Source organism: Centroberyx gerrardi, chromosome 7, assembly GCF_048128805.1.
Source record: "Centroberyx gerrardi isolate f3 chromosome 7, fCenGer3.hap1.cur.20231027, whole genome shotgun sequence".
Lineage (NCBI taxonomy): Eukaryota > Metazoa > Chordata > Actinopteri > Beryciformes > Berycidae > Centroberyx > Centroberyx gerrardi.
In genome coordinates, this window is record NC_136003.1 from 9,425,979 (window position 1) to 9,449,436 (window position 23,458).

General features: G+C 44.1%; 3 protein-coding genes and 1 pseudogene across 6 annotated transcripts; 2 read left to right on the top strand and 2 right to left on the bottom strand.

Annotated features, from left to right (window-relative positions):
* Positions 1-633: 633 nt before the first annotated feature.
* On the bottom strand, positions 634-3,517 carry LOC139918468 (GTPase IMAP family member 7-like). Its single transcript, XM_071907865.2, has 2 exons — positions 3,475-3,517; positions 634-1,531 (listed from the first exon to the last, which is right to left on the bottom strand). Exon 2 carries the CDS (start codon positions 1,509-1,511, stop codon positions 651-653), a length of 861 nt encoding a protein of 286 aa, XP_071763966.2. The 5' UTR covers positions 1,512-1,531; positions 3,475-3,517; the 3' UTR covers positions 634-650.
* Positions 3,518-4,789: 1,272 nt separating this feature from the next.
* Positions 4,790-7,999, top strand: LOC139918457 (GTPase IMAP family member 7-like). The gene is made up of 2 exons (XM_071907854.2): positions 4,790-5,133; positions 6,532-7,999. Exons 1-2 carry the CDS (start codon positions 5,085-5,087, stop codon positions 7,332-7,334), a joined length of 852 nt encoding a protein of 283 aa, XP_071763955.1. The 5' UTR covers positions 4,790-5,084; the 3' UTR covers positions 7,335-7,999.
* A 623-nt stretch (positions 8,000-8,622) lies between these two features.
* LOC139918495 (uncharacterized) lies at positions 8,623-22,144 on the top strand. Of its 4 annotated transcripts, none has more exons than XM_078284489.1 (11): positions 8,623-8,648; positions 16,158-16,388; positions 16,578-16,664; positions 16,938-17,071; positions 18,284-18,337; positions 18,451-18,499; positions 18,652-18,912; positions 19,014-19,120; positions 19,472-19,508; positions 20,400-20,861; positions 20,978-22,144. In XM_078284489.1, exons 2-11 carry the CDS (start codon positions 16,232-16,234, stop codon positions 21,535-21,537), a joined length of 1,908 nt encoding a protein of 635 aa, XP_078140615.1. In that variant the 5' UTR covers positions 8,623-8,648; positions 16,158-16,231; the 3' UTR covers positions 21,538-22,144. The 4 variants fall into 4 exon arrangements, with proteins under 4 accessions (XP_078140615.1, XP_078140617.1, XP_078140616.1 ...); XM_078284491.1 differs by having other exon boundaries at positions 20,400-20,552; XM_078284490.1 differs by having other exon boundaries at positions 8,630-8,648; positions 16,139-16,388.
* Positions 11,515-14,369, bottom strand: LOC144539452 (uncharacterized; annotated as a pseudogene).
* Positions 22,145-23,458: the final 1,314 nt, after the last annotated feature.

Genomic DNA, 23,458 nt, shown 5'->3' on the forward strand with positions numbered 1-23,458 from the left:
AACTAGAACAGAACCACCCATCTTCATCCAGCAGCAACACGTTACTCTGCTTTACCACCAGAGGGCGCCAACAAGTTACCTATCTCAATATAACACCGGACTCTAAAGTACAATCATATTCAACCTACTAACTACTAATGATTAGAATCATTAGTGTCATTGCATAGATGAGGTAAACATCAGGAGTGACGTCACATTTAAATGGCATTTCACACAATGTATATTTTTTAAAGAAATGCTTCTCCAAAGAAAAAAATCACTTCTTATTTTCTTGCTCAATTTAAAAGGAGACACTGACAAGAGAAGAGATAAATGCATACATCAATTGGTTAATGAAGCACGACAGTTTTTTTTCTTTTTACTTATTTTAATGATTGAACAGTATATATTTCTACAGCACAAAATGTTGTATTAGCTGTTTTTTACAGGTGTGCTACATCAATAGTCAACCTTAAAATAAAATTCAACCTTAATCATGACAGAGCAAGAAAGCCATAAAATGATCAAATGGAACAAAAAAATGCATTATTTGATGTTATTGAATTATTGATTTATTCTGAATTATTATCAATTATTATTGATTGATTTCAGGTAGCATATGTTTTTTCTTCTCTTTTGGAATGAAAGCCATCATACATATTGAATATTCATCATGGATTGAAGTATGCTTCATTAATTAGCAATGGATGCTTCCCTACTAGAAACAAACACACAAGAAATGCTACTACCAAGGCCACCATGCATCTGAAATTCTTCATCTCCCTTTCGGCATCCGCTCTTGCCTTGTCCTCCTCTTTTCTCCACAGCTTCCTCTTTTCCTCCACCAGCTCTTTCCCCTGGTAATGCTCCTGCAGCTTTGTCTCCTCGCGGCTGATCGCTTCATCTCTCTCTGCCAGGAAGCTTTCCTGTCTTTCCCTGATCGTCCTCTCCTCCGCGGGGTAGAATTCTGTGCGGTAATAGCCCCCTCCGTTCAGGGCCACCAGGGTTTGGATCTTCTTCAGGAAGCTCTTCACCTGCTTCTGGTTCCCTTGGTCCTTGTTGTTGAAGACGTGGAAGCCACCGCTGCACTTGCGTATGAAGTCGCGGAGGTTCTCGTCGCTCTCGCTGATGATTTTGTTGATCGTTTTTCCCTCCAAACGATCCCCGTGGGTGAACAGCACGATGGTGTAGTCCCACACCTTTGGGCCGAACTTCGTCTCGATCACCGCGTTGGTGTCTTGGTCTTCCTGAGTCATCCTTCCCAAGGGGACTACGACCACAAAGACGTGCGGCCCCGGCTCCTGGAGTTTGACGCTCTTCAGAATATCTTGAACAATTTCCTCCTTCTTGCGGACGGTCTGAAACAGCCCCGGTGTGTCAATCACAGCGATAGGGTTCTTGTCAATGAACCCCACTGCCTTTTCACAGTGCAGAGTGACTCTCTGCAGCTTCATGTTTGATTCAAACACATCTCGTCCCAGCATGTTGTTCCCACTCGAGCTCTTGCCTGCCCCGCTCTTCCCAAGCAGCATGATCCTCAAGACCTCTGGCTCTGTAAAGTCAACAAATAACACTTCACTTTACAATGGCTTTATCCCAACATGCCTTTCTCACCATCATGCCTTTCTCACCATCATCGTCACTGTGTGTGTGTGTGTTTTCCGTTCTCATCTTTACTAACATTGTCAATGTTTGATGTTCAACATTTTGATTTTATAATAGGGGTTATGCCCAACTTTCTGTTAAAGCAGATTTACTAGTTTCCGGTTCAGTTTTGCTTTACCAAAACCTCATTGTTGTACCAGCTACGTGTGGATATGGTGTTGTTTTATTCATGGTGTCTTCGGGAGCTGCCGAAGATGAGCATTTCAAACTTGTAAATCTGTTTTAACAGAATGCGGAAGTAAATTGGGCATAACCCCTATTGGTATACTAGCATTGTGTTATTATATATTGTAAATACATTACATTTCAAGCAGGTGTTCAACTTGCACAACATCAATGTGTATTTACAATGTTTTGCAGATGTTAATCCACAGGTAAATACACTGGAATAAGGCCAATAGTTCCAACAAATCCAATAAAAAAGGCTTACTACATTTTAAAATGAAACAAAAGCACACTCATGGCCGATGGAAAAGAAGTAAGGATAACATTTAACACATTGTGATTGTTTCATGTCTTGACTGTGTTCATTTTCAGTTATGAGAGTATATGTGTATTTGCAACTTATCATATAGACTGACCATTATTTATTCAGCACTATTTTCCTCATATTGTCGGAGCCCATATTGCTCCTTCACATGGCGTGTGTGAAGGAAAGTAGAAGAAAAGTGTAATGCCAGCAAAGAGCACATGTAATGCACAACTCACCAGTGCAGATGATTGGTGTAAGTGTAACTGTAAATGAGAATTACTAGATGAGATTAACAGGAGTAATGACATCATGGGATCATAATCGGAGAAAAAGTTAATCAGCCTACTGTTTATGATCAGGGAAACCTGTATGTGTGCATTTGAAGTTTTTAACTTCTTATCAGCCTGAATATTGCCCACAATGATGTTCTGTGGTAAACGTAACACTTCCCCTGCTTTCCCCCACTCCTTTTACAGACCCACCTTCATATCACACAGCCACTCAGAGTGCACATGGGTGTGATTTACTGGAAGGAGCTGAGCTTCCTGAACTGCTGAAATAGCGAGGCATGTGATTTAAAAACAAGAGTTGCTGAGAGGTAGCCTAGAAAAATAATATATGCATGAACCAGCCAATTAAGTTCTCAGTTAAAGAAATGATCAAGTTGAACCAGATGCATACAAGATATACAGATCATGATTACCAAACTTTTACCAAACATGTATATAACATACATGCAATGTATTTGTGTTTAATTCTGTATATCACGTACTGTCACCTGGTACGACTTGTTGATGTCTTTGCACTCAATCACATGTATATATAATTATTATCATGTTATTTTCTAGGCTACCTCCAGATGACTATGTCTTTAATATGACTATCATTACCAATGATGTAAGCATCACTATTGTTTTGTATTCAATTTTAAATTGTTTTGGATATGCATAAATCATGTCACTTCGTACTTTTTCCTTATTTTTATAGACATGTCAGCATAAACCACTTTGTTGCCTGAGGAACAGCGGCAAGCTTAAAACACATTGCAATCCACAGTACCTGCCAGTCCAAGCCTTTCTTGTGTTCTTTGTGCCTTTTAGTGCCTGTATTTGTGCATGCATCAAATGGCTCGACACCTTTTTTCTTTGTGTCATTAGGAACACAGCAACCTATATGCATGCATGGGTTCTGACTAGCCGCTCGAAGCATTTCATGATGATAGGGGTCAGTGCTACAGGGCGGTAGTCATTCAGGCAGGTGATGGAAGGTTTCTTTGGTACGGGGACAATGGTTGTCTGTTTGAAGCAGGTGGGGACTGCAGACTGGTTCAGGGAGAGGTTGAATATAGAGGTGAATACCTCCACTAGCTGGTCGGCGCACGCTCTGAGGACATGGGCTGGAATGCCATCTGGCCCCGGTGACTTCCGAAGGTTTACTCCTTTAAAAGCTCTCCTCACGTCAGCCGTAGATAGGGACAGAGTGCAGTCGTCCTGGTCCTCAGCTAGCCTTATAATAGGGATGGTTTTGCTCACCTCAAACCGTGCGTAAAAGGTGTTGAGCTCGTCGGGAAGAGATGCGGTGGGCTGGGCATCACTGCTAGTTCTCGCTTTGTAGTCTGTGATGGAGCGCAGTCCACACCACATGCGTCTGGGGTCGGAACTGTGGTAGTTAGACTCCAACTTGTCACTGTAGGCTCTTTCGGTATCTCTGATGGCTTTCCGTAGGTTGTATCTGGACTTCCTCAAGGCCTCCAGGTCCCCAGAGCTATAGGCAGAGGACCGTGCTCTGAGTTTAGCACGGACATCACCATTAACCCAGGGCTTTTGGTTGGGGAAGATCCTAACATTCACTCTCGGGGCGACGTCATCATTGCACTTGGAGATGTAGGCTGAGACAGAGTGTGTGTATTCATCAATGTCCCCATCAGCTGCAACACAGAACATATGCCAGTCTGTGGTTTCAAAACAGTCCTGGACAGTGGCAATGGATCCCTCGCTCCAGCGTTGAACTGCCCGAAAAAACGTTTTTTCCTGTTTCAGACGTGGTCTGTAGGTTGGGAGGAGAAGAATGGAAGTGTGATCCGCCTTACCAAAGGCAGGGCGGGGGAGGGGTTTATAGCTGTCCCGTAGTTGAGAATAACAATGACGGTCCAGAGTCTGATCACCACGGGTAGGAAAGTTAATGTGCTGGTGATATTTACGGCAAAACTTTCCTCATATTAGCCCTATTGAAGTCGCCAACAACAATAGAAGCTGCCTCAGGGTGAGCGTTCTCCAGTCCATTAATTACTCCGTAATGGTCCTCTAGTGCTAGCATATATAGACATCTCTGGAATGGTAAGATGACAGATGTTACTGTATCTGTATGTGAGCACTCTGATTTGGTGGGGTGTGTTGACCTATCAGGTGGTGAGGAGCAGAGGGAGAAGGGGAAGACTGTTCTCTGGTTTTGTACTTTGAATAAGGGGTGAATGCTACATAATGCTACATAAACTCCCCTACATAATACATAAAGTGTAGCACGAGGGCATGAGCTACTAAGAGCTTAGACTCTTGGCCTCTTGAAAATTTGTTTGAAACTTCTGAATTGAGTCAGTGTCCTGCCCTCATTTCATTTTCATCCATTCTTTCACTTTCACACTTGCTCACTGGAAACAGGGGGTGCTGGAGAGTGCTGCTACTAGTTGCTCACTTTCAACCTTTGCCGAACGTTGTGTAATAGCAAGGAAGTTGGAGAGGGGACAAAAACAACCAGACTTGGGTATCAGAGTTTGTCGAGAAGAACAGCTACGAAGACACTCTAGGCGTCAACAGGGCATTTTTGCCCAGAGGCTGCTGTAAAAACTGGAAATACAGATACGATATAGGGCAGCTGATCTTGGTGTACTGTCTGTCTATAGCCTGCTGACAGAATATATTGTCAGTCAGTAGTTAGAAGATAGCTGAACAGTGCTGCATCTCCTTCTGCCATGAACCCAGACAGCATGTCTGACACAGAGCAAGAGAATCCAAGGGGACGTAAGTATATAATGAACTCTTTTAATTCTTAACAGTTAATACTTCAAAGTTAGACCTTTCAATTGTTTCTGCCCACAAACACAAACACCTTATGGAAACATTGGTAGAACAAATATAGATTTACACAGGAAGGAATATGAGGATTTCTGACCTTTCTGAAGTTTAAGGGGTGAATGTGACTTTACAGCATGTTCTCAGTAAGAACAGAGTTGAGTTTCTCATGCTGCACTTTACTTTCACTTTCATGAAAGCAGTGGGGGATGGGGGCAGGAGTGAAAACTGAAAATGTTTTCACGGTGGATTAAAAGAGGAAGAATTTTCTTTTTGAGGGTTTTACTTTTGCCTCATGAGAGACTTGTATGAACTGTCCACTCGGCAACTCTTGTTTTTAAACCACACTAGTGCAGTGCCCGTTCGCGCCGCTGCTGCACAGAGCGCTGTGCGCTTGTTTATTCAAAGTTTATTAATATTGAACGTGTCGCGTGTCCAAATTGCACCAAATCCGACACTGCACTTCCTTGGATCCCCAGCAATACACCCACCAAGTGTGAAGTCGATCGGACGAACGGTTCTCGAGATATGCGACGGACACACAGAGAGACAGACAGACAAACAGACAGAGATTCCTTGCTATATAGTATGATGATGATGATGCCTCGCTATTTCAGCAGTTCAGGAAGCTCAGCTCCTTCCAGTAAATCACACCCATGTGCACTCTGAGTGGCTGTGTGATATGAAGGTGGGTCTGTAAAAGGAGCAGGGGAAAGCAGGGGAAGTGTTACGTTTACCACAGAACATCATTGTGGGCAATATTCAGGCTGATATGAAGTTAAAAACTTCAAATGCACACATACAGGTTTCCCTGATCATAAACAGTAGGCTGATTAACTTTTTCTCCGATTATGATCCCATGATGTCATTACTCCTGTTAATCTCATCTAGTAATTCTCATTTACAGTTACACTTAGCACCAGTCATTTGCACTGGTGAGTTGTGCATTACATGTGCTCTTTGCTGGCATTACACTTTTCTTCACACACGCCATGTGAAGGAGCAATATGGGCTCCGACAATATGAGGAAAATAGTGCTAGTAAATAATGGTCAGTCTATATGATAAGTTGCAAATACACATATTCTCTCGTAACTGAAAATGAACACACAAAATACACTGATACTGTGCAAGCTGAATACCTCCTTGAAATGTAATGTATTTACAAGATATAATAACACAATCTAAGTATATCAATTATAAATCCAAAATGTTGAACATCAATGAAACAATATGTTAGTAAAGATGAGAAAGGAAAACACACACACAGTGACGATGATGGTGAGAAAAGGCATGTTGGGATAAAGCCATTGTAAAGTGAAGTGTTTCCTATTTGTTGACTTTACAGAGCCAGAGGTCTTGAGGATCATGCTGCTTGGGAAGAGCGGGGCAGGCAAGAGCTCGAGTGGAAACAACATGCTGGGACGAGAGGAGTTTAAATCAGACATGAAGCTGCAGAGAGTCACTCCGCACTGCGAGAAGGCAGTGGGGGAGATCAATGATAAGCCTATCGCTGTGATTGACACACCGGGGCTTTTTGAGACCATCCGCAAGAAGGAGGAAATTGTTCGTGAGATTCTGAAGAGCGTCAAACTCCAGGAGCCCGGGCCGCACGTCTTTGTGGTCGTGGTCCCCTTGGGAAGGATGACTCAGGAAGACCAAGACACCAACGCGGTGATCGAGACGAAGTTCGGCCCAAAGGTGTGGGACTACACCATCGTGCTGTTCACCCACGGGGATCGTTTGGAGGGAAAAACAATCAACGACGTCATCAGCGAGAGCGACGAGAACCTCCGCAACTTCATACGCAAGTGCAGCGGCGGCTTCCACGTCTTCAACAACAAGGACCAAGGGAACCAGAAGCAGGTGAAGAGCTTCCTGAAGAAGATCCAAACCCTGGTGGCCCTGAACGGAGGGGGCTATTACCGCACAGAATTCTACCCCGCGGAGGAGAGGACGATCAGGGAAAGACAGGAGAGCCTGCTGGCAGAGAGAGATGAAGCGATCAGCCGCGAGGAGACAAAGCTGCAGGAGCATTACCAGGGGAAAGAGCTGGTGGAGGAAAAGAGGAAGCTGTGGAGAAAAGAGGAGGACAAGGCAAGAGTGGATGCCGAAAGGGAGACGAAGAATTTCAGATGCATGGTGGCCTAGGCAGTAACATTTCTTGTGTGTTTGTTTCTAGTATGGGTGCTAGTAGGGGGCATGCCTGTATTACCGACCGGGCACGCAGGGCACATGCCCCGGAGCCCCAGACCACCAGGGGACCACCTGTATTCCTGCATCCATGTTCAATGCATTTTGCAACATTTCACAAATTTTGATTGAAATGTGCAGATGTGCAGCCAGGCTCGACCCTGACACACACTTACCTGCCTGAGGCCCCTAACCATAGGCCACAGTTTAGAATGATTATGGAGGCCCAATTATGGAGGCCCTCTATTGATGTTGGGGGACCTAAACACGATTTCTTTTGATAAAAGCTTTACGTTTGTAGTGTTTGTGAACAGGCTAGTATCTTGAGTTATGGTGTGTGGGTGTGTGCCGAAAGGAGGGGGGGCCCAATAGGACATTTGTGCCCAGGGGCCCTGTGGTTGGTATATCTGGCCCTGGTAGGGGGGATAGGTTTGATTTGGATTTTACAAAAAAGATTACTGATTACTTCAGCACAAATGAGACTGGATGTTAAAAATAAACAAAAATAACTGTGTTTTGAGATATTGAAGCATCCATTGCTAATTAATGAAGCATACTTCAATCCATGATGAATATTCAATATGTATGATGGGTTTAATTCCAAAAGAGAAGAAAAAAAAACATATGCTACCTGAAATCAATCAATAATAATTGATAATAATTCAGAATAAATCAATAATTCAATAACATCAAATAATGCATTTTTTTGTTCCATTTTATCATTTTATGGCTTTCTTGCTCTGTCATGATTAAGGTTGAATTTTATTTTAAGGTTGACTATTGATCTAGCACACCTGTAAAAAACAGCTAATACAACATTTTGTGCTGTAGAAATATATACTGTTCAATCATTAAAATAAGTAAAAAGAAAAAAAACTGTCGTGCTTCATTAACCAATTGATGTATGCATTTATCTCTTCTCTTGTCAGTGTCTCCTTTTAAATTGAGCAAGAAAATAAGAAGTAATTTTTTTCTTTGGAGAAGCATTTCTTTAAAAAATATATATTGTGTGAAATGCCATTTAAATGTGACGTCACTCCTGATGTTTACCTCATCTATGCAATGACACTAATGATTCTAATCATTAGTAGTTAGTAGGTTGAATATGATTGTACTTTAGAGTCCGGTGTTATATTGAGATAGGTAACTTGTTGGCGCCCTCTGGTGGTAAAGCAGAGTAACGTGTTGCTGCTGGATGAAGATGGGTGGTTCTGTGGAGTGCCTGCTAGTTTCAATTTCATTTCTTCTGTTGAGTTAGGATGAGCTGACGAGGTAAGGCGCCGCTTCCTGACCTAAACTATTGTTGTTTCCGTAGTTTGTGAATAAAAATTATATAACGTATATTTTGTGGTTACTTGTACGCTACTACAGCTTTGTACAAGTAAAGGAGAGTCATACGTGGACACGGTATACAGTTAGTTACAGCTGTACAGGGATTCTGGGTTTACTGAGCTGTTTGCTGTAGGCTGCAGCCAGTAACATAACACTATTGTCTCAGCACACAGAATCACCTGTGGATAACCAAGAAAGCTTCAAAACATACTGAAACAGCATTTCCTTCATGAAGCCACATAAACATTACTCAGGTAAATGCAATACATTTCATTGTCGACCAAAGTTTGTCATGTTGGTAAGACTTTTGAGCAAACTATGGCGTAGGTTTGGGTAAAGGAGTACTGAATTGTCCCTACCAATATTTTTTTTTAGCGATGTCAGACGGCTTTTGTCTTAAAAGTCTGTATTTTTCTATCAACTCCACAAAGGGTTAATTCTGTAACTCATTCTGGTTCCGCCTATCAAAAAATAAGCCACTCATTTGATTGGCTTAGGCTGGAGAGCACGAGGCTGCCATTGGCTACAGCCAGCAGCCGCTGACCAGCAATCGAATTTGAGGCAATAATGGGCACTGCTAAAAAGAAAAGAAGCTGTAGCTTTACCACTGAATGGAAAACAACATCTAAGTCCAGTGGAATGCGATTGGCAGAGTTTTTTGCATTCTTTGCAAGAGTTCTTTTTCAATTTCGCGCAGAGGCGAATACATAGAGTACAGTACAAGTGATCTTCACAAGAACAATGTGTCCCAAGAAGAGATGACAGATCTATGGATTTATTTGTTCTGAAACGAAATGATGATGATTCCCAGAGAGACAAGAACACCGCAGCAGAAATAACAAGTGTCTGTGCAGCACTCCCATTCATACAGGTCAACCCTCTGTGGTAGCAAGCTAGCCCCTGTCATTTTTCAAGACACAGAGCTCGCAAAAAAAATGTCATGTGGTCGTACAAAAGCAGTGTCCATAGTTACAGATGTGCTATGCTGCAATTAATGTCCTTCTGGAATTACAAACAGCACTGTGCTCTCATTGTTTTCTCATCTCATCTTTTCTTTCTTTCTTATAGCAAACCTAGCAAAGCCTAGTCTGTAACTTTGTAGTTACAGTTATTGTGGGCTGCAGAGATGTTTACAGGCCGAGAGGCAGAAGAGAAATGTTTCTTTCTTTTTTTTTAACTTACATAGACAGTATATCAACATTTTAGGCTACCTCTTAGCATTGGTAACGTGTCCCACATTAATTTACTATTTGTTACTTACTATTTGGCCTGTTGGTCACCCTAGCTGTATGTCATGTGTCCATGTGACCGCGCGCACTTGGAGTGTGTTAGTTAACAGTCTTACCATCACACCAGGAAAACTGGGGGTTATGCATATAACCAATGTTCCCTGAGGGAGGGAAACGAGGTACAACACATTAGTATGGGGATTGTATCCTCGCGAGACCAACCTGAAGAACCTTTCTCAAAATGCCTGTCAAGGCCAATGAGACTGAAGCAGGCAAGGGGAGTCCCGCTACAAAAAACCCTGCACAGTCTCTGCTCCTCAATCTAACCGCACTTCACCGAGCCAAATAATAGGCGGTGAGGGGCTAACTTGTGTTGTACCTCGTTTCCCTAACTCAGGGAACATGGTTATATGCATAACCCCCAGTTCCCTTTCGGTCGGTACACTCGGTACAACACATTAGTATGGGGACATAGCAACACACCCCGAAAAAACGCCCTTGCAGATAGACTGAGATGAACTGACCCTGATACAGCAGCCATGATGACGTCAGCTACATCACCTTCCTGCTGAGAGCACAGACTGGGTGACATCCTGAGCTGTCACATCCAGGCAATAAAACTTCATGAATGTATGTGGAGAAGCCCAGCTCGCAGCGGAGCACACATCCTCCACCGAAATCCCTTTAAAAAGGGCCCAAGACGCAGCCATACCTCTGGTGGAGTGCACACGCACGCTACTGGGCATCTGTGCGCCCTTGCAGGCATAAGCACGCAAAATGGTCTCCACTATCCAGTGAGAAAGGCGTTGCTTGGAAAGTGCCTTCCCTTTAACTGGGTTAGCAAAACAGACAAAAAGCTGGTCAGTTGCGTATTTCCCTCGTATTCTCAACATACACGCGCAACGCACGTACTGGGCATAGGTTATGCAGATGCCGTTGCTCGGTTGATGCAAATGGGGGTGGTGAAAAGGACGTGAGCTCAAAAGATAATGCCCTGTATGACAAGGCAGGTACTTTAGGGATGTACGTGGGATTAGGACGCAGTATCACCTTAGAGCTGTCCAGTGTAAACTGTAAACATGAAGGATGAACAGAGGGTGCATGGATGTCTCCCACGCGTTTTGCTGAGCACAGTGCCAATAAGAATGCTGTCTTATATGAAAGCACATCAATGCCCACAGACTGTAATGGCTCAAAAGGCGCATTGCACAGTGCATCTAGAACCAGAGCAAGGTCCCACTGGGGAATCATGGTTTTGCGCATTGGACTCTTACACTGTACGCCCTTCATAAAACACATCACCAGAGGATGGGAGCCGGGGGATTTTCCGTCAAATCCCACATGGCAAGCAGAAATAGCCGAGAGATAGACCTTAATAGTGGAAAAGGAAAGGCCTCTTTCCAATAATTCTTGGAGAAATGTCAAAATATCCACCACAGAGCTTTGGAACGGAATAATATTCCTTTCGTGACACCAAGCATCGAATAAACGCCACTTGAGCGTATATAACCCCTGCGTGGACACTGCTCTGGCACTCTGTATTGTGTCAATGACGTTAGCAGGCAACCCTGTCGCTGTCAGTTTCTCCCTTTCAGGGGCCAGGCCCACAGATCCCAAATTTCAGGGCACAGGTGCCAAATCTGGCCCTGGGCCTGCGACACCAGGTCTCTGCGCACGGGGAGGTGCCACGGTCTTCCGTTCAGAAGAGAAATGATCTCCGCGAACCATGCTTTCTGGGGCCAATGTGGGGCGATCAGAATCATAGTTAATCTCCCTATGTGCACACGCTCCAGTGTGGTCTGGATCAGCGCCACCGGAGGAAACGCGTACAGGAGTGTCTGAGGCCACTGATGAGCCAGCGCATCTAACCCGAGGGGCACGCTCCGGTCCTGTAGCAAGAAGAACATAGGACAGTGCGCGTTTTCTCTCGAGGCGAACAGATCGACGGTGGCTCTGCCAAACCGACCCCATATCTGTTCCACTACCTCGGGGTGCAGTTTCCATTCTCTTGCCAGTGGAAACACCCTGGAGAGAAAGTCTGCCCCGCTGTTCAGTATTCCCGGGATGTGCATCGCTCTGAGAGACAGCAGGTGAATGCTGCTCCATGACAGTAGGCTGTGAGACAGAGAGAGGAGGGGAAGAGAGTGCGTCCCTCCCTGTTTGTTTATGTGCGCAATTACGCACGTATTGTCGCTGCGTACTAGAACATGTTGTCCCGACAGCAGACCCATACTGTAAAATCGTCTTAGTGACAGATACACAGCATAGAGCTCCAGCAGATTGATATGCCATGACCTCTCCTCGTCTGTCTAGGTCCCATTCACATGCACGTTCCTGCAGAGGCCTCCCCAGCCCCATTTGGATGCATCCATGGTAACCAGGACGCGTGAGAGAACCTGGCCCAAAGGGGCTCCCTCGCTCAAACGTGCTGGATCTTTCCATGGGAGCAGAGCCCTCAGGCACAATGGTGTGACCTGCATCCTCTCCTCTCTCCGACGAGAGGAAAATACCTGTCTGGCCTGCACCCAGTGCTGGAATTTTCTCATCATCAGCAAGCCCAGGGGCACCGCTGGAATCATCAAGCAGACGCTGGCACTGACGGAGATGCACAGTGTGATGCGGCTGGAATAGAGACAGACATCGGTTGAAAGCGGTCACTCTCAGGGATGATAACCGGGCTTGGTTGTCTATAGAATCCAAATCCAGACCGAGAAAACACATTTTCTGGCTGGTAGTAAGACAGCTCTTTTTCCGGTTTATGACAAATCCCAGAGACTGTAGGTGAGTCACCAGCTGGGACGTGTGGGTCCTGATACTCCGAATCCGACAGAATCAGTAAATCGTCCGGGTAGTTGAGGGTTCGAATCCCCTGGCCCTGGCTGATCGGTGCCAGCGCTGCCTCGAGGCATTTGGTGAAAACGCAAGGAGCGAGGGATAAGCCAAATGGCAGAACTTGGTATTCATACGCTGTGCCGTCGTAGACAAAGCGCAGAAACTGTCTGTGTCTTGGTAATATTGGCACGTGAAAATAGGCATCCTTTAGGTCCACCGTAGTGAACCAATCCCCTGGTCGAACCGACTGCATTACCTGGCGTAATGTCAGCATTTTGAACTTTGAACTGAGGTATTTGTTTAGTACCCTCAGGTCCAAAATAGGATGGGGTTAGGGTTCCGTCCTTTTTCGGTACCACAAAGTAACGGCTGTAAAATCCGCCCTGAGCTTCGTTTATGGGGACCCTGCTTATAGCCTGTTTCTGTAGCAGAGAGTGGATTTCTTCTCTTAATACAGGAAGGATGCACTTTTGACATTACAATGCCTCTGAATAGTGGGGGACGCTTCCTGAATTGGAGCCTGTAGCCCTGAACTACATTTCCCATGATCCACTGTGACGCGCCGCATACCTGCCAAGAGGTTTCTCTCGCAGCTAGTCTGCCAAGCATTCGTGGTACCGCAGCGCCCTCTGCTGGTGGGCTGGAGCAATGACCGGGACAGGTTTGAGAGGTTAAGTTTGGGAGCGGACGAGGGGCTGTTTCCTCGTTTATTTCTGCTATCTGAGGATATATTGTGGGGCAGGAAAGGCCCTTTATTGACACACAGGTTTTCTGAACATTGTGAACTTTCTGACCTGGTGAAGGGGGAGTGAGTGTGGGGGCTGTGCTTGAGTGCAACTGTTTGCTTAACCAAGGTTTCTTTAACACCGGTGCAAACTGAAAATGAGGGATCTCTTGGTTTAGCCCTGTGGGTCGAGAGCCCGTAGTATAAGGGGAGACTGCGAGCACCCCCGGCTCGACCGTCCCCCCTGCTCCCCCCCGGAGAGCTAGGCGGAAGACTGCTTCCTCCCTCTCACTGTGGAGGATGAGTTAGAGGCTGCCGCTTGTTGTGGGACAAAACGATGTTTACCCCATGTGGACTGTTTCGGCTGGGATTGGGGCCGCAGCTCAGGTGTGGGTGCCGCTGGCCGGTGAGAGTAGTCCTCCAGGGAGGGTCTTTTCTGGGCTGTACGCCGTGGGAGGGAGTTGGAGTGTGCACGGGAGTGCGGACGGCGCGTCCCTGGCTGCTGGGAGGCTTCGGCTGTGCGTAACAACGCCTGGGCATACTCATATGCAGCGCTTCCTCCTGCTTCTTCCTCTGATCGCAGCGGGTCTGGATTTTCTCCAAAGCCTGTCCGAATAAGCCAGCGGGCTCAATGGCTTGGTGGAGAAACTCAGCGCGCTGCGTTTCTGGCAGCTCCGTGAGTGTCAACCACAAGTGACGCTGGGCGACTACCGTCTCAGTCATTCCTTTCCCCAGAGCGACGGCCGCTGTGCTGGAGAGCCGGAGGATAAAATCCGCCGTCCTGCGTGCTTCATCCAGTAGCTTGGCGGGATTCTCCTCCTTTGCCAGGGCCTCGTGGAGATCCCGCAGCTTCTCCACTTGATAAGCCTGCAACATCTAGGCCGTGTTAAGCACGTGAGCGGTCAGCCCCTGTGCGCGGTATATTTTCTCGAGCTGAGAGGCGGAGAATCTGCACTGCTTACTGGGGAGAGTGGATTTGCTGCTCATGGTGTTAGGCTTCGGTGCCAAGTGGACAGCCAGCGTCTCATCCATCAGAGGAATGTTAGCTAGGCCCACAGCCTCCATATCCTCCAAGTCCAAGAACTGGGTAAACGGCAGTGACAGCGGAACCTTAGGGGATGCCCAGGACCGTGTGAGCTCGTACACAAAGTCGGGGAAAACAGGTAATTTGTCTCTCACCGCTGCGAGATGCTGCGGGAGAAAATAATTTCCTGCGAGCCGAGTATGCTGTTGGCGAGGAGGTGGAGCCGGCCATGGCACTTCAAGGCGCTCAGCCGCGCGGTAGCACAAGTCGATCATGGCCGGGGTGGTGCCGTCGGTCTCGGTCGGACCTGGGAAGGCTCCTCTTCGTCTCCTCCACCTCCGACTTCAGTCTCCTCCTCTGAGAGGCCGTCCGAAGTGGCGAGGGAAAGCTCGTCCTCAGACAGCATGCCGAGCTGTACATTGTCGATGGAGACGGTGAAGTTGGCTGGGTCCTCCTCCATACCCACATACTCAGTAACGTTAGTATCTGGGAGTATATCATCCATGTGATCGCCCCATGACTGTCCTACTCTCTCATCGAAGTCCCCGCCTTCGGGTTCGAGCTCCGCAGAGGACTCGATGGCTTCAGACAGCAGAGGATCTCCGTGCGCGGCTGAGCTTCCCAGCACCCTCGACAGGAACGCCACACGTCTTTCCAGTGTCGTCCTCCGGAGTCGGCGACAGTGCACACAGGTCTCCGGATTAGCAAGTGCTGCTTTAGCTTGCAACATGCCGAGACACACCGGGCAGGCGTCGTGGGTATCCGTCTCGAGAGAGAAAACCCACACTGGGGCACGCACGATTTTTTGATTTCACAGCTTTGCTAGCTTTGCTAGACCCGCTGGAAGAGCTTTTCTTTCTATTTTCAGGTGCCATTCGACTGGCAAGTTAGTTTGCTAAACAAATTGTTAGCTTGCTAAACAGGTGTGGAAAAAGCGGTTTTGTTAGCGAGGCTAAACAGGTGCACGTTAGCTGGGCTAAACGCAGTAAAGTAGCTAGTTAGCGAGCTAAACAAGCGCTGTGTAGAGAGCCTTGGTAGCGACGCCTTGGGCAGGGAGCTAGCTCACCTCCAAGCAGACAGTTAAATCGCTAGCAAGGGTCCTACGAGAGTCAGGTTATGCAAGGTGAAGTGCAAAAAGATTGAGGAGCAGAGACTGTGCAGGGTCTTTTGTAGCCCCAGGGGAAGGTGGGACTCCCCTTGCCTGCTTCAGTCTCATTGGCCTTGACAGGCGTTTTGAGAAAGGTTCTTCAGGTTGGTCTCGTGAGGACACAATCCCCATACTAATGTGTTGTACCGAGTGTACCGACCGAAAGGGAACAATAAGACTCCAAATTAGCAAGGTGTAACTGTAGCGTGTGGCCATTGCCCAAACATGATTTGATTTTGTCAACCAGCGGTTGTACTATAAAGGTGACTACTACAACAGTTTTGAAGAAACTTGCTGTGTGTGCGCGTGTGTTATCATGCACATTGGTAACACGACAAACAATGTTCAGAAAAAAACGTCCCTGCCAATGTTAAAACTAAACCTTTGCTACAAGTAGAACACGCTTTGAATGTAACAAAGCTAGGCTATGTAGAAGTAATGCCAATCTGAATTCAACCATCCCCTTTTTGAAAGACGGCTGAATGTTTGACAGGAAAATTAGAAGTCTGAAGAAGAGGGGGAGAGGAAAAGAAAAGAGACTGAGACCCATTGAGGAGCTTGAAGAAGATGAGATTAAACCAAAGGAAAAGAAAGAGAGTGCAATATAACGAAGATGATGGTAGTGATGATGACGATGAGGAGGAGGAGGAAGAGGAAGAGGAGTGCAGTGAGCAGCCAGGCCCATCCACCCAGGACACCCACATCCAGACGACACCAGACAAGAGTGAGTCTCACTGTCAGTGACATAAAAGCATATTTAGCATCAATTTATCAAATACTTCTTCAGTTGTGTGAGACAAATAGGTTCATAGGCTTATAGAGTTACAAACATCCTAGTTATGAAATACACGTCAGTTGTGAGCAACTCCTATAAACTCAACTTGGCATTTATGTCAATTTATGCAACATCTAGAGAGAAGCCTGTTGGGCCGCTCTGACCTGCTGCCTGTCACCTGTGGGAGCAAAAAGGGCTTGCTGGATGTAGAAAAGCTGGCCAGCGGTAAGTGGGAACTACATTTCTAAACTTCTCTCAATGTTTCTATACATTCGAGTGAAAAAAGTGATCGTGCTCCAAGTGTCTAAGATAAAATGTCTGTTGCCCGATAAGTTATTTGACCCTTTTTGTGCTATATTCATGGTTAAGTTATCGAACAATTCACAAACTAAATACTTATTATACTTATTAATATTTTCTTTTCCTGCTTTTCTTTCCTCCTTTCCCGTTTTCTCTTCTTCTTTGCGATGCTCTGTCTGGGGCTGCGCTCTTGTTTAGGTGAGGCTTGTATAGAATCAGAGGGCTGCTGGTTTGCTCCCCCTGCCTTTGAGGAGTTTGCGGGGAGAGGCAGCAGTAAGAAATGGAAAGCTACTATCTTCTTTGAGAATAAGCCTCTGCAGTTTTGGCTTGAGGTGAGAATCTTTTCTCTTTTGTACACAACATAACACGCTTAGCTGTGTTCAGGGAGGATGCATAGGCACCTATGGAGCTCTGTTTCCCCCAAAACAAAGAGTATGTAAACCCAAGATTTTGAAATGGTTCAATAAACTAAGTAATACACTAATTTGAAAACCCAAAGTCAGTTCTGTAAATCTATAAATAGGATTGTAACCCATGTTTTACAAATGAAATCCTTAATTTACGAGTTTAGAGTTAATTTTTTTACATTCAGACTTTTTGACGTTTGTATCCCCACTCGTAAAACACGATTTGTACGTAGACAAATGCATTTTCCTAATTCTGACCCAGAAGTAATGTGTTTTTAATGTGGTAAAACTATAATCTGCTGCTCCTAACAGTATATCAAATGATTACCCAATTAATATATCATATTTTCACAAACATTTATACAAATTAGTTTGGATGAAAAATAAACATATGTGGGCTATAGTCCTAATAAAACTGTGTAGCCTATTCTTATATCTCATATATCTGGAGAGTAAAAGTCATGGTCTGCTGTTATGGGCGAATAGGAAAAACACGACGCTCACAGTATAATCATACCGGTGTCAGGATGTTATCTTGAAAAAATTGTAAAGAACCAAGCTTTCTGTCAATAGTTGTGTTCTATTTGGATAGGAACTATTTTTTCTCAAAGACGCACTACCTTCTAAACCGGTGTAAGCTCCACGAGAGCCAGAAGAATCCAAAAATAACTGCTGACAGAAAGCTTGGTTTTTTACAATTTTTTATTTGGGCCCAGGGTTCAAAATACCGAACTATTCCTTTAATGAAAAAGTTATCGTTGTGTAAACCTACGGTTTACAGCATTTTCTCCCCATTTCTGTAAATTATGAAAAGCTCAAAGTAATCTCTGCCACGTCTAAGGCATTAATGCTAAAGACATCATTTTCATTTGTTATTTATCATAATATTTGAAGAGACTGTACAAGGAAATCAAAAATCAGATTTCTGTGTAAACGAACTAATGCTCCTCTCTCAGTGGGCTAAATTTGCAACATCATGGGTTTGCATCGGGCTCGCATCCCATTTCTTCTGTAATTTTGCACCGTCTATGAAGAGTTTCATTCCAAAATGAGATATCCACCCTTTGAAAAAAATGTAAAAAAAAAAAATCATTAATATTGCTATCTTCCTTTCACATCACCACCATCTGTCTACAGCAGGGTTGTTTGGGGACTCCTGGGTTTAAAAAGAGAAAAGCTGCAAGCAAAAAGGTAACAAACTTCAGACTACATTGTGATACTCATTTTAAAAAACAAAGTCAAGCCAATTTGATGTCAGTGATGAGTCTTGTCTTATGATTTTTTATTTTTTTTTGTATTCCCAGCAAAAGAAAACTCCATCACCAAATAGTGAATCAGAGAGCTCCTCTGAAGGTTTGTATCATATTTTGTGCCTTGCTTGTTATAACTGCAGTATTTACAAAACCAACAAATAGACAGAGACAGGTAGAGATGTTTGGAATGACATATTCTGTGGTTATTGGAACATTTTTCATTGCTCACTGTCCATTGTATCCCTGTCAAAGAGTCAAAAGCAGAGTCCGAGGAAGAGGTGGAGGAAGATGATGAGAAAGATGAAGACTGGCATCCAGGCGGTGGAAGTGCAGCAGAGGAGTTGGTAGCGTTAACAGAGGAGGAAGAGGAAGAAGTGGGAGGTGATGAAAATGGAGGGGAGGATGAAGACTCAGGAGGGGACAGGCAGAGCGAAGAGGAAGATAAAATGGCAACGGAAGATGAGGATACGCCTGCTGCAGCCGACGGTGACGATGACAACAGAGTTTTTGAAGGTGACTCCTTTTATCAGGCGCGTCTATCTGTAACTTCTGTAACAACAGTCGTTTTTCTTCTAGAATTGGGGTTCTTTGACACTCCTCTCTTCTTCTTGCAGGAGAGAAGGGCAATTGGTTCATCCTCTCGGGTTACGAGGAGATGGGGGAGAAGAGTGGGGCTAAGGAGAGGAGCTGCTTAGAAATACCTGTCAAGAGATTCCCAGTGGTAAGGCGATGAAGGCAGTTATACATCTGTTGAGTTGTTTCCTCCCTTGTGTGCTTCTGTCTTCTTAGCACACTTGAGACGTTTTATCTCCCAAGATAATTATTTGTAGAGTTCTATTCCAAAATCTGTATATTCATTTTGTTGTCCGTCATTTCTCATCTGTAGAATAGAGAATCTAATCTGTAAGTGTATTCATTTTGTTGACAAAGGCATTGCACTCAAAAGAGAGATAGTGACACACTTCATACTGCGCACTGTTGATGATGATGATGCTTTTACTACTACTGAATACTGTTCTGACTGACTATATTCACATTGCTCTGTTTAAAACCAAATGTATTCTGTTCTTAGGCCAAGAGAAATCTTTTTCCATCCAACTCAGTAGTAGGTTTGTAAATGTTATTGCTTATTGCAAATGTTATTGCTCTTCTGATTATTAAGCAAAATTAACTTATTAGTGTATCGACTGTGTAATTAAAGCCCCTATGTGTAGAATATTTACCTCAATATATCATTCTCAAATTAATTTTGATAGCATAGTATGGCTGCAGAAAAATGAGACAGTAGCAGTGAAAAGTGGTTTATTGTTTTTGTTGTTTTCTATGTGTTTATTCAATTTGCGAATTGACACAAAATGTGCAGGACTGACTTGTGGCACAAAGGAGGAGCCTCAACCAAAACAGATAGAGGACTGCCTCACTGTACTTGTTTGTATGAAACAAATGCACAGACAAGTACAGATGCTGTCCAGTCCCACAGTGCTAGTTAGCTGTGCAGCATCAACTGTTGTTGTAGTTGAAGTTACTAAAGTCCTGGAATAATCAGGATAACCACCTTATTAATTCAGTGTATTGTCAATAAGAATAGATCCACTCTGCTATATTGCTAAGCTGTAGTAGGTTGGCTGTCTTTCAGTATAACAGTAGCCTGTTAGCCAAAATGTTTTGTTAGCATGAATCTGCAAAAAACAGAAAACTGTCAAAGGTAAATAATTTATACTTTTGAATGATAATACAGCGATGGTAGCTCCTTGGTTTTCTATTAAGAATTTTCACAGATTGTTCATAGAGTATATAATGGTTTTAGCATAGTGTCGCCTGCCTGCTGATAAATTCCAATAATTAATTCTAACACAATCTAATTGTAACCGGTCTAGTCCGTCTGTCAACATGTTGACAGACCAAAATCATCAAAAAAAATTCCTGTATATTATTTTACTTTGTAATGAAAGTGATTCTGCTCTGATTTTATGTAATACTTAAATTTTATTTTTGAATAGAGAGTAGGTGTATGCCATTGGATGAGGATGGAGACAATGGAATGGAGACCATCCAGCATAGTGAAGAAGAGAGGGGAGAGGAAGAGGATGGTTCAGCAAAAGATGACGCCTCTATCACAGCACCCATAGACGCTGATGCCAACCAGATGTCAGGTACACCCATCTTTGTCTCCAGTAGAGGTGTTGAAGAAAATAGAGAGGAGGAGATGGAGATAGTCGGAGGAAAGGAGGGAAGTCAGCAAGGAGAGAAAGAAGTCAACACTGAAACAGTGATTTCTGCAACACCTCTGTCCATGCCTGCTGTTGCATCTCAAACCTCACCCCCAGATGTCAAACCCAACATCTGCAATGCAGCCGGAGATGCTGCATCAACCAGCAATCAGACTCCCAACCTCAGCCCCTGCCCTCTCCTGTCAGTCAGTGCAAAAGACACAAATGTATTGCGTGTCAACACGATCATAGGTTTGCATCAAATACATTTTTTTTGTGTTTTCCCTGAATGTGTTCGTTTATGAATATACTTCAAGGATTGATTTTAATATCTTTTTTTATTTCATCATGTCTTCTTCTACCCACAGAGCATGAAGAGATCACAGAAAACCAGGAAGAGACAGAAGATGGAGAGCTGGAAAAAGAGCAGAGTGGAGAGCAGGAGAGACAAGGGGAGAGAAAAGAGGTGGGGACTGAAATGGAGAGAGGACAGAGAAGTTGTGTTAAGTCAGAATCTGAAGGCAACGGTCAAGCCGTTACTACTGGAAACACCGATGACGATCTACCAACAAATACTCTGCTGCCCAAATCACAAAGTCCCTGCCTTCCTTCCTCAATCCCAAACCTGTCTGCATCCCACTGCTCTGCTCAAGTCCCTCACAACCCCAAAAAGAAGACCCATAGTTTCAGCAGAAAGAGAAACCTGAGGTTCTCCGGTAGCCAGTACTGTGGTGGCAGAGACAAGGCCCAAGACAGGAGGCGTGAGAGGAGGGAGATCATCATGGTTAACAGCCTGCAAAAGATCTCTGACTCGCAGCACAAGATCACCACAGCTTTGGAGCAGCTCTGCTCCAGTCAGAACACAGTTATTGAGCTGCTGCAGAAAATAAGTGATAAAATGAACATGGGGTGGCAGGGTCCTAAATGAAATCGACCAATCAGTCAATCACACAGACCTATAAGGCGTGTGCATATGCGTGTGTGTTTGTGTGGGTGGGTGTAATGACAAAGCAATGCCAAAATCAGTTGGCCAATATTGTTGTGCTTGCAATAACCTATAAACTTTTGTGTGTAATACTTTTTTTGTCATTTATTTTTAGAGGAGCTTTTTAGATAGTGGAAGTGGTTGTCCTTTCTTGTGCCTGTCATATGCAATTTAGAGTTCTAAAAAGCAGTATGTCAGTATATAAATTGCATTATTTTGTATGTGCAATAAGGGAACATTTTTCTAATTTGTAATTGTAAACACTTCAGAAAAACATGGTAAACACAAAACATAAAGCCTCATCTTTGTTACAGTTGTCCTTGGAGAGACAATGCTTCCATCTCACTGTACTATTTCACATCAGGGATTAACTTTTTATTGTCGATTTTCTCCACTTTCTCCCTTTCTTCGCATGACTTGACTCGCATATCAAAGCAGTCAAGTTTATTTGTTTACGTTTACTATGTTCTCCATAGTTGTGTGTCACCTTGTGGGTTCCGGAAGGATGATTTATTTAGGATAAAAATAAATTAATTCTTTTTTCTTTTTTGGATATGTCTTCATTATTGATAAATCCTGAGAATTGTCAGATGTGGGTTTTTGTTTTTTTTGGTAATATGACACTTGCAGACTTGAACCCTTGTGACTCGGACTCTAACACAAATGACTCAGACTTGTACTTGAGCACCGGTAACTTGAGACTTGACTCGGACTCGAAGTATGGTGACTTAACTACAACTCTGTAGTATAGTGTGGCTGGTATTTTCATTAAGCAGCTAAACTTGTGTGACGACTGTGTTGTCAGGGTTTGTTAGTTACTGTGAAAGCCACACCCCAATACATTGAGATGCGGCTTTCACAGTAACACAAAGCTGGAGTGGCGATGGGGGCGCTGTGCAGCAATCCCTGATGTCTTTAAGTAACTTTTTTAACTTATTGATTCCTATTGTATACATTTTCAGGGGTAAAAGACTAAACACAGCTTTAGTGAAGTTAACGTTTTATTACTGAAGACATTGTTGTTTAGCGTTAACGGCCTTTTACACAAGATGCGTCAGTCACCTGCATTCATTTTCAATAAGAGGTGTGCGGGGAGATGCAGAAAAGCGGGTGGATTGGCAGGCGGAGCAGGACGTGGGCTCGCTCTCGTGAAAATGTTGTGTTAGTGCTCGTATCACGGGGGGTCAAAAAAGTTGTTCCGCAGCTGCTGGAGAAGCATATAGCTGCTCAAAATGCTTCAAAATCAATAAGAATCAATCAATTATACTGAATGGCCTAATTAGGGTGCTGTAATTAAAGGTGAAAATAATATTTCAGACACCACTGATGCAATTTTTGTGAAATATGGAGGGATGACTCATTTGGCATGATACTGACATGAGTTGTCAAAGACAGAATAGACAGAGTTGTTCTTTCTCAGTACGAGAACAGAACGGTGGGATTGAAAACTTGCAGCTAAGGTATGAAGATTCATAGTTAAGGAAAAAAACAATCACAATGATATAACTTTTTATTTCCTTTTATTAAGTCAAGAATGATCAATAAACAACAGCCATGATTTGCAGTGAATTATTTTCTCAAGTGCTGTACACTGATGAAGTTTAATAGCATGCAGGCAAGGAGATGTTAAGCATCTGACGCCTGAATGACTGATGAAAGATCGCAAACTAGCTCCCCAGTTACCACATACCACATGAGATGTCCTAGCCATAATAATAATAATCAATATAGCCGCTAGTCACAATTGTAGGGGTCCAAGAACACCTTGAAAAACTGAAAAAAATACAATAAAATCACAGAATAGTTTTTTTTTTTTTTACACCAAGAGCAGGTTAACCCCATGTATGATGCCATGTTGTGACAT

Bases quoted from the DNA above. Each gene is read 5' to 3' on its own strand.
- LOC139918495 (XM_078284489.1), top strand. From the start codon at position 16,232: ATGAGATTAAACCAAAGGAAAAGAAAGAGAGTGCAATATAACGAAGAT. The intron at 16,665-16,937 runs GTAAGTGGGAAC...GCTCTTGTTTAG, and splicing joins TGTAGAAAAGCTGGCCAGCG to GTGAGGCTTGTATAGAATCA. The intron at 18,500-18,651 runs GTTTGTATCATA...TCCCTGTCAAAG, and splicing joins ATCAGAGAGCTCCTCTGAAG to AGTCAAAAGCAGAGTCCGAG.
- LOC139918468 (XM_071907865.2), bottom strand. From the start codon at position 1,511: ATGCTGCTTGGGAAGAGCGGGGCAGGCAAGAGCTCGAGTGGGAACAAC.
- LOC139918457 (XM_071907854.2), top strand. From the start codon at position 5,085: ATGAACCCAGACAGCATGTCTGACACAGAGCAAGAGAATCCAAGGGGA. The intron at 5,134-6,531 runs GTAAGTATATAA...TTGACTTTACAG, and splicing joins GCAAGAGAATCCAAGGGGAC to AGCCAGAGGTCTTGAGGATC.